The 10,523-nt window shown below is 47.1% G+C and overlaps 1 protein-coding gene across 2 annotated transcripts in view; it reads right to left on the bottom strand.

Annotated features, from left to right (window-relative positions):
• Positions 1–2,240: 2,240 nt before the first annotated feature.
• Adipoq (adiponectin, C1Q and collagen domain containing) overlaps positions 2,241–10,523 on the bottom strand; it is a 10,182-nt gene continuing 1,899 nt past the window's right edge. The window contains exons 1-4 of one of the 2 annotated variants that reach the window (XM_023700950.1): positions 5,173–5,404; positions 4,685–4,818; positions 4,327–4,548; positions 2,241–2,957 (exon numbers count right to left, since the gene is read on the bottom strand). In XM_023700950.1, coding sequence (XP_023556718.1) covers positions 2,428–2,957; positions 4,327–4,548; positions 4,685–4,778 — 846 coding nt within the window. In that variant the 5' untranslated portion in view covers positions 4,779–4,818; positions 5,173–5,404 and the 3' untranslated portion in view covers positions 2,241–2,427. Of the gene's footprint in view, positions 2,958–4,326; positions 4,549–4,684; positions 4,819–5,172; positions 5,405–10,523 lie in introns of those variants that run through there. The other variant, XM_004640922.2, reaches the window with a different exon arrangement.

Below are 10,523 nucleotides of genomic sequence, written 5' to 3'. Positions count from 1 at the left end.
TCTCTCTCTCTCTCTCTCTCTCTTTCTTTCTCTCTCTCCTCTCCCTCTCTCTCTCTCCTCTCCCCCTTCCTCCCAGAACCCACCAACATTTTGCTATGACCTAGTGTTAATTTGTGTCTGTCACCCATTCTCCCACTTCTAGTACAGCACTTCTTGTTTTAGGGAAAACACCTCTAAATACCCATTTTGAACTGCACAATGCAACTTCTATAAGTAAACATCCTGCGCTCCAGGCTCTGATGATCTGCCAGACTGAGCATACCACCAGGCTATAGCCGGGGACACATGAGGACACACTCACTGGGGTCTCCTGGAAACACAGGACAGCTGTGGTGCTTTCTACCCAGCCCAGTTGGGTTTTCTGACATTCAGAACACAGAGTCCTAACTAACATAAAGTTCACCCCTTTCTACACCTCATACATTTCTTCAGAAACAAAAACAAAAGTCATGTGCAGTAAGTCCTTTTATTTTTAATGTTGGACAGAATATTTCTTGCAGAAAAGTAATGACATGAAAGCACTTTAAGAGACCAAGCTTCATATGTAGAAACAGTCACATAATGAAGGCAATATACATATGAAAAGGAATCATCCAGTACTGAAGACTACAAGCAAAAAAAGTTGGCACTCCTATACTCATTTATTGTGTTACTGTGTTTTGCTGTGTCTAAAACCTTTGAAGGACGTCACTTGTGCCCTTATCTCCTAAGACGGTTGACCACCATCAACCAGTTGTAATTCTTAAAAAGAAGAATAATTCAAGAGGCTCAAGTCTTCCCTGAATTGGTCAGTACCAGTAGAAAGCACAGCTTCCAAATTCCTCTGTAGGTTTTGTGGTTGACAATCAAGCTACCTCTTTGAGGGAGAGTGTTCTGGAAAACACAATTATCCCCAACTTCGCTGGGAAACATTCAAGCTGCCCACATGGACAAAATGCGGTGTCTAACACCAGGAAATTCCCAAAATGGATGTGTTTTTGTAGATAAAAACTGGCTATGTGGAGAGAATGAAATAGAGTCAATTCCAGGTAGACATGGGGCTCAACAGATTGGGCTTCATGAGGCGTTTGTTAAGGACCTGTGGAAGATTCAGAGGTGAAGGAAGCACCATCCACACTGCAGGGCTGCCCCTCCTCTGAGGGCTGATGATTCCATGCCCAGGACTCTCAGCAATGGCTGGACATAGAGGGGCACTGGAAGCACAGGGGCCTCCCAAGAGCTTCGTGCACTCATAGGTGGGGCTTTGGGAAGGAGACTGGATTATGGGGACTCGCAGCTGAATTGCTGTTAGCAGTGAAGTCTACTTGGAAAAGGTGGGTCCCCGGGGTGTGCCCACAGAGGGCTCATCTCCCACCCCACTCCTCCCTTCACACTCTGCTTCCTGTCTGCCATGCTTGGTGAGCAGCATACCCCTGCCCTGCCCTGCCCTGTGCCATGTCATCTTGCCTGGGAGACCCGCTGACTATGCAGTAAACCATGAGACAAAACAAACCTCGCTTCCTTGAAGTTGTGGGTGTCAGGTATTGCACCTCGGGGACAAGAAGGTAACCAAGACAGGCACACAGCATGGGAGCTCCCAGCCAGGGTATCCTGAGCAGGGCCAAGAGTTTCAACACGGGGAAGTGCAAGCCACATTCCCTGCTGGAAGGGCAGTATGAAGGGAGACACAGGAAGGAAACCACCACACAGGGCAGGGCACACTGAAGAGTCCAGCTCGGTGCAACCCAAGCCAACACCACCCTCCCTGGGGGAGCTCTGCTGGGGAAAACTTTTAACTGGTCGAAGGCACAATCAGAGGCCCTTGAATGAGGTGAGGCCCAGGCCCCTCCTGAGACTGCAAAGAGGCCATGGGGAAGTGGGAAGAGTTCATGACTCTGGCTTTGATTCTTAGCTCTGCTGCTCAATAGCTCCGTGTGACCTGGAACATTCACTTACTGCCTCCTGCCCAACTGTAAAACAGAGAACAATGTCTTTGCCAGGTGCCTCACAGGGTCGGCATGAATGGAGAGGTGATGGGAACAAAACAGTGTTGCTAATTACTTCCTGACAGCTGTTACTATTTCAGGTATATGAAGTGTGCCAAGAAATAGCTTTACTGTCTGTTGGTGCTGCTACATGAGAGATCCTGGAGGGACCAGGTCTTCTTCGAGACAGGGAAAGTAATACGTGATGTTTAGAAAAAGGCACTGGATAGATGGAAGGAGGGAGAAAGGGAGGGAGGGGTGATGGGTGGAGGAGGGATGATGGATGGATGGATGGATGGATGGATGGATGGATGGATGGATGGATGGATGGATGACTAAATACATAGGCAACATTTAGAACTCTCAAACTAGATAGTAAAATCAATCTCTTATCTATGCTGAAGGCTTGTTGACTGAAAGCTTTAACTGACTTCTGGGCCATGTGGTCTGATGGAGCTCTACGTTAGGAGGACTCGACGATATCATGGTACAGAAGGAAGCCCATGAAAGTAGAATCGTTGACATTATCTGCATAGAGTCCACTGTGGTCTCCATTACCATACACTTGAAGCCAGACTTGGTCACCAACACCCAAATGGAGGAGCACAGAGCCAGAGGCCTGGTCCACATTCTTCTCCTGGTACTGGTCGTAGGTGAAGAGCTCAGCCTTGTCATTCCTGAAGAGGCTGACCTTCACATCTTTCAGATAGACTGTGATGTGGTAGGAGAAGTAGTACAGTCCAGGAATGCTACAGTGGAATTTGCCGGTGGTGCCATCATAGTGGTTCTGCTGATTATAGAAGATCTTGGTAAAGCGAATGGGCACATTGGGGACAGTGACACGGGTCTCCAGCCCCACACTGAATGCTGAGCGGTGCACGTAAGCACCTTCTCCACGTTCTCCTTTCCTGCCTGGGATGCCTGGAAAACCTCGGGGTCCTTCAGCCCCAATCACTCCAGTTTCACCAGTGTCACCTTTAGGACCAATAAGACCTAGAGGACAAGAAGGCTTCAGTGACAATGTGGAATATGACTGTCTCAGTTGTTTCCACAGAAACCACTGTCTCTGGGACCTCCAGCCACAGCACGCTTGACAGAGCAAGGAGAGATGCCACCTTCTCTCTGCACATTTCCTACAGACCGGAAGCTTCCCACAAATTCACTTCTAACTCATGAAAAGACTCTTGAGCCCACTGCTAGACAAGGGGAAGGAAACAAAGGGGCGGGAATATTAAGGGAGTGTCGTAGAGGGACAAATAAGGGCAAAATACATTGTGTGTGTGTGTGTGTGTGTGTGTGTGTGTGTGTGTGTGTAGGGGGACAAATAGGGCCAAAATACGTTCTGTGTGTGTGTGTGTGTGTGTGTGTGTGTGTGTGTAAATGCCACATTGAAACCCAATATTTTGTAAAATTAAAGTACATAAATAAACATACGAAAAGGGCACTTGATGAATGGATAAATGAATGGGTAAATGGCTGAATAATGTTCAGAATCCTCAAAGTAGATCAGAAAGTCAATCTCTTAGCTCTACTGCAAGATCACTGACTGCTCTTTGACTTTGGGGCTGTCTGGCCTGGCGGAGGCTCTGAGTCAGTGATTGGCCAGCGTTCTGAACATCATTTGTCCATTTTCTCATTCATTCACTTCTTGATTCATTCCTTCAGATGTCTCTCCACTTTACCCACAGCCCCGCAAGTTCCTATACATTCATGGCCAACCCACACGGTTGGATGGGCCTGCCGCCCCTGGGTGGCTGGACTGCAACCACTTTCGCCCTCTGTCCAACCGGCTTGTTCCTCTGTTCTGCCTCCACATCCCTCCAGACCTGGCTCAACTACCGCCTCCTGCAAGAGGCGTGTGACGCAGTCTCTCTGTCCCGATTGGGCAGCTGGGTCTTTTGTTTGGTTGAGTGGTTGGATTTTTTTGTTGCTTTTGTGTTTTTTGTTTCATGTGTGGTTGGGGCATTTGTTCACATGCAATTTGGCATACTTGGCATAGACTTTCTCGTAGTGACTCCTGAAAGTCTATGTTAGGATCAAGGGCCCTCCAAAGCTGGGGAAACCCCAGAGGCGTGCAGTGCCTGTGGCTGAATGTGGACTGGGGAGGAAGAATAGGAGTGTGAACACACGGGGCTTGCAGTGGGGAGGTGATGGAGGATGCAGAAGAAGGCGCAGATGGAGAACAGTCCGGGTGGATAGGAGGCGCTACTTAATCTCTCCCCTGGAAGCCCAACCTTAGTCTGTTCTTGTCCGCGTCTGTGTTACATGGAAAAGCTTTGCTCCCTCCTGTGCCCAAGTCCCGGAGCATGCCCCCTCTACCCAGGAGCGGTTATGAGGAAGGGATGCCAGGCCTCATTCTTACCTGCGTCTCCCTTCTCACCCTTCTCTCCAGGGGCGCCATCTCTGCCATCTCGGCCTGGGATCCCGTTGTGGCCAGGATGCCCTGGGATGCCTGCCATCCACCCTGAGCAGGGCCCCTTGGGTGGCGGAAGCAGGGCTCCTGGCTCCTCAGTAGGGGTTTCCTCAGCGTGGCTGGGCAGGGCTAACAGCAGGAGAGCGGCTTGCAGCACCAGCATCCTGGGCCCTGGAAGGCAGCGTGAGTGGTCAGCGCGGAGAGGCGGAGCCCTGCCGCAGCCCGGCCGCAGACCTGCGCACAAGCAGTCCATCTCAGCGCGTCCATCTCAGCGCGGTCCACCCCTGGAACGCTTCTCGGTACCCACTTCTTCCAGGAAGACTTTGCTGACTGTTCAGCCTACCTCCATCTCTTTCTGCCTTGCAGTCGCCTTTCCTCAGCAGAACTGTGAGTTTCACCATGGCACGGAGACCCTAATCTACCCAGGCTCAGGCCCCGGCCCTGGGAAAGCCCCAAGTATCAGTTTATCAAGAATCTACCCCGTAGTTTTCAGTCCTTAGCTGGCTCCATTCGTCTCTGAGCACCCTCCCTCCGCCTGGCTGCCTCCGTCTTTTTGCTCAACCTTTGTGTCTGCTCCTGCTCCTTTCCCTCCCACCCTCTCCCTTCCTCTTCACCTCTCCTGGCTCACAGGTGTTACCTCTGGTGCTTTTTACACACGTGCACACACACGCACAAGTCAAGTCTGGCCTTGAATTAAACAGGCAACCGAAGATACATAGGAGATTCCCATAGGAGATTCCCATAGGAATCTCCCCTGACCCTTCACCCGGACCACCTTCAGCTGCCCCTTTTCACCTTCCTAGTTTGTATTTAGACTTCAGGACCCTTTGGATGTCACCTGCTTCTGGAAGTCCTGTCCTCCCGCGACACCTGGGCTGGCCCTTCCTTTTCCTAGCTCCCTGACTTACTCTATTGTTTCCCCGCTCACACCGGACTCCGATGCCAATCCTACTGGCCTGTGTCTGTCCTGGACATTGAGCACCCGAGGACGAACCCCACAGGATACAGGGCCAAAGCAGGCACCTAGGTAAATGCTTCTGTACTGAAAACAGAACAAGACAAACAGAGTCAAGAAAAAGGAGGGAAAGAAGAAGGAAGAGGAAGAGACATGAAGAGAAAAGGAAGGATGAGGTGCACTTGAAACAGATTCTGGGAGTCCAGGAAAGTGCACAGGGGGAAAGAGTGGCAAGGGGACTCTAGCCTTCGGGTCGCCCATCCACAGCACCTCGCTGAAGAGGGTGGTGTGTCGGCAGAAAGCTCAGGTCCTCTCCTAGGTTCTGCTCTGATCCCAGGACGATCGCAGATTCCCACACCTGACTGTAGGCATCTTAGCCCTATCTGTGCTTCTCTCAGCAAGAACTTGGGAGACCGCATCACAGAGCTGGCCACATGTCCTAAGATCCTGGATCAGAGGCCTCGCTGAAACCCTGTGTGGTTCAGTTAATTTCAAGAATCTGATGCTAAAAGAATATAATCCATGGGGCTGGAGAGATGGCTCAGTGGTCTAAAGCACCTACTTGGAACAAGCTTGGCAAAGCACAGGGACCGCGGTTCAATCCCCCAGCACCACATGCCAGCCCGCCTGCCCCCTGGTGGGCTGAGCTGGCCACACACACACACACACACTAAAAGGAATACACAAGACTAAAAATAAATATTTTTTAAAAAAGGAATATAATCCATGTACATTATCTTACCCCACAATCGCACTGTTTTTCATCACGTTGTTTGTCTAGATTACCTGAAAGCTCCAGAATTGAATGTATTTCAGGACAAATCTGCACCTCTAACCAAGATGTAGGAAAAATTCTGGTTGGTAATCTGTCCCCTAAAATGTACATGGGATGGGATGTAGCTCAGTGACACAGCACCTGCCTGGCAAGTGCAAGATCCTGAATTCGATTCCAGGTAACAGCAACAACAACAAAAATAATATCTGTAATCCCATTCTGAATCCCATTAGCTGAGGTTCTGGGCTGCCCCGTAAAGGTGACACAACCAATGCACCTTTATCTATATCCTATGTGTGTGTGTGCATGTGTGTGTGCATGTGTGTGTGTGTGTGTGTGTGTGTGTGTGTGTTAGTTCTGTAAGATGTTTGGAAACCACAGCAAAGAAGGAAATCCTTAACCTTTTGAATTTTTAACCAAAGTATAAATCATACTTCATTTAGAAATCTCAAAGTGTGCTCTCTCTCTCTCTCTCTCTCTCTCTCTCTCTCTCTCTCTCTCTCTTTCTCCACATTAGAAATTTATTTTTGTATTTTTGTTTCATGATTCCCTAGTTGTTTAAATCACATTTTAAGCCTCTGTATTCTAGTATGGATATTTACGTGGACATAGCCAAAATATACTATACTTGACCATTTCTATTTTGTTGAACTTTTAGCTTGTTTCCATTTTAAAATGTTATTTCATTTTCTGTAACAGGGTGTTTTACATATTGATTTTAAAATAATATTTTAAACATCCTTAGATATACAGCTTTTTCAAAAATTATTCCACTGTGACATATTCTCAGGAGTAAATTATTGAACCAAAGAATATAAATTTTTCTGTTCTAGTTGTTTGGTTGTTGTTGTTGTTGTTGTTGTTGTTGTTGTTGTTGTTGTTGTTTTCAGAACTAGGGATTGAACTCAAGCCCTTGCACTTGCCAGGGAAGCGCTTATTGCACTGAGCTATCTCTCCAGCCCTCTAGTTGTTTTTTGAAGCAGGGTCACATTATATAGCCCACGGCAGCCTTGAAGTTGAGTCAGTCCTCCTTCATCAGCCTTCCAAGTGCTGGGATTATAGGCCTGTGACCCCTGGCCTGGCAGAGTCCAAGTATCTTTAAGTCTTTGGCAACTATTCTCATACCACTCTGCTATGCCACCATCCGGTAGCATGTCAGCATGTGGACAAAGGCCTACCTGAGCCAACTTCACCAGCTTTGGACATTCCCATAAAAGCATTTTGTTTCTGCTGGCTTAGTGGGCAAAAGAAATGGTACCTCACTGCTATAATTCATGTTATTCAGTCATTCCGCTTCTAGCAAAGATTGAGATCCGCCCCTCCCAGTCCACAGGAGCACCTCCTGTCCCCACACTTCAGGGATAGGGACAGTTTTTCCCCCCAATAGGTATGGGTAGTCTAGATTCCATGTGGGTTTAATGTACAACTCATTAGAGGTCGTACATTTAATCAAAGGCCTATTTCTTAATTTAATTCCTTATTCATGGTATCTCTAAAAGTGTTCATTGTTGCCTAATTTATGAGGCACATTAGATGTTTTTAATGAAGTTGTGTGAGCTGTTACATCTATCATACATGTACCTATATTCTCCAGTGTGCAAAATATCTCATTTATTTATCTTGATTTTATATATACAGAAGTTCTAGTCCTTATATGTCCAACTCTATTGATATTTTTTTTTTGTCCAACTGTTAAGTGGTCCTTAACAGGCTAGGATTTGGTGAATATTCTATTTTCTTGTCATTTGATATATTTAAATTTTCCCTCTTTATGGCATCTCTGATTTTTCTGGTGATCATCTAACCTGTGATTAATTTTTTTTTCCCTATTTGGAGATCAACTCTTTAAACACTTTAATTAAATACTATTGATCTGATGCATTGTTTACCACATATCCACTTGTAGTGCAGCGCTAAGAGTAAGAATGGAGAGTGGAACTGGAGGTGGGGAAGAGAAAGAACAGGGCAGAGCCTGCAGCCCTGGTCCTGGAGGGTCAGGAGACGCTCCCCACTGGCTCTGATCAGCTCCGTGTAGCTTTGTCGCCCTCTACTGAATTTGGAGGGTTTGGGAGCGTGTTCTCAGCTGCTGGAAATAAAACTGAGAAGCCTCACTCAGCCTGGCTGGCTCCAAGGTAAGAATAAGGTGAGTGAGGGAGAAACCGGGACAGAGACCAGAGACCACCTTTCCACAGGGCTTGGGCTTATTCAGAGACTTAGGATTTCATGAGTCATTAAACTTTCCCAGTATTCCTGCCCTAAGGGACAACTTACTTAGAGCAATAAAACCCATGAGAACTGTGGCTCTGCACTAGTTTTCCCAGAAATGAAGATGAAAAAACCTTGGAGAGGTTGTGCTCTTTTCCTTTGGAGAGGAGGATGCAGAAAAGAGTGCGCTGGTGGAGGAACCTAAAGATAAAGAGCAGGTAGGGCCTTACCCCCTCAAAGCTTGGAGAGAGGCAGAGGAAGAGGTGCCTGCAGTTCTCTGGTTCCTCTCCTAGCAAATATTGAGATCCTCCCCTCCCAGCCCACAGGAGCACCTCCTGTCCCCACACTTCAGTGATAGGGACAGTTTTTTTCCCCTAATAGGCATGGGTAGTCTGGGTTCCATGTGGGTGGCAGCAGGTAGAGTGCCTGAAGAGTGGAGAGACGGGGTAGTGCACCATCCCGAGCAGTTTCCAATGTTAGGAGCAGATTCTGGTTGAAGATGAAGGCTGCACTCTAGGCTAACTCTACAGGGCACCAGCAGCTGGGAACAGTTGAAGTTCAGTGCAGGAGCCTGGTTTGCAAAAACGCTTTCTTTCAGAACCACATTTGCTCTCTGCTCAGATAGAGAAGTTGTTACACTTTGACTTTGGAAGACCTTTTATTTCTATGGGGATGGGGGGGATGTTGTTAAATGAAATTAAGGACTATAAGTAATATATAAGACCAAATCAGGTCTGTAAGGAAAAATTTACATAAATCATGAGCTAGTTCACAATATTATTTTGAGAATTAATTGGTAAGCATAAAGAAGTATTTTTAAACTGCAAGGTACTCTACACATAAATGAGAGAAGAAAAGCAAATAAATACTTAAGGACCACCTGCTATGAGTCATTGCTTCGGGTCACCAGCCTTCGAATCTCATTTCACCCACACAGCACCAGGAAGGACTCAGCTGTCACAAAAATTCAAGAACCAGAGAGGTGCAGTAATTTCTGCCCCAGTGTGACAAATGGAAGCAGGCAGAGGTCTGATCTGAAGTGAAATCACCACACTAGCTCTCTCCGCATTGGCCTTCCTGGAGAGCCCTGCACATGCGAGATTTGTTCCCTTTTAAAATTACATGAGGGTATGGTGGATCCTAAGGGACAACCGTAGTATGCCCTGGTGTTCATGCTACAATGTGTGAGAAATTCCACTCTGACCTGCTACAATTTCAATATCAACAACAGAATCTTGTGAAATGCAAGAACTGGGCCCCCTCTGGGGTCAGCAAGAGACAGAGCTGTAGGAGGGGACCAGGTTTGCCAACTCCCCCCACAGGAGAAAGAAACACCAAAACACAAAATCCAGAGCCAACGAAATGGTCTCACTAAGGCCCTGCTTTTCTAAATCGGGAGGCAAAAGATAAGGAAGAAGACCCACATTTTAGAGATGAGGAAACAGAGATTTGGGGAATGGCTCATGAGAGGTTCCTGCTCTGACTTTCAAGCCTTTATCCTTCCATCGCTGTTTCTGCACTTAATACACAGAGCTCCTTGGCCCCCGTGTTCTAATCTCCTAAGGACCACGAGAGATGAGCAATGTAAGACATTCGAAAATCAGTGACTAGGGCAGGGGAGATGGCTCAGTAGAATAAGTGCTTCCTTGGCGAGCACAAAGACGTGAGTTCAATCCCCAGTTCCACCAAAAGATAAATTAATTAGTAAAATAAAATAAAAATATTGGGGCCTGGCAGATGGCTCAGTGGAATAAGCGCTTCCCTGGTAAGCACAAGGACCAGAGTTCAATCCTCAGTTTCGGGAGGAAAAAAAAAAAAAAATCGGTGACTATTCCTTGAGGCATAATTTGCATGAAACGCTTATGCCTTTCGTTTCTTTTTCCCATACCTCTGCTTTTGACTCAACTGTAGAAGAGAACCAGAGAGTCAATGAAGTCTGCCCTAAGACTGCACAACCATGAGGTTCCATGGTACGAACCTGACATTTTTTAAAACATCAAAATGGCCTTTCGGCCGGAACCGCCATCTTCCAGTAATTTGCCAAAACGACTAACACAAAGGGCAAGAGGAGGGGAACCCGGTATATGTTTTCCAGGCCTTTTAGAAAACATGGGGTTGTTCCTTTGGCTACATACATGCGAATCTACAAAAAGGGTGATATTGTAGACATCAAGGGAATGGGTACTGTGCAAAAAGGAATGCCTCACAAAT

The sequence above is a fragment of the Octodon degus genome, unplaced genomic scaffold (genome assembly GCF_000260255.1).
Source record: "Octodon degus isolate 3935 unplaced genomic scaffold, OctDeg1.0 scaffold00128, whole genome shotgun sequence".
In the NCBI taxonomy this organism is placed as follows: Eukaryota; Metazoa; Chordata; class Mammalia; order Rodentia; family Octodontidae; genus Octodon; species Octodon degus.
Note: the sequence above shows the minus strand (reverse complement) of the source record. Positions and strands in the feature narration are given on the sequence as shown.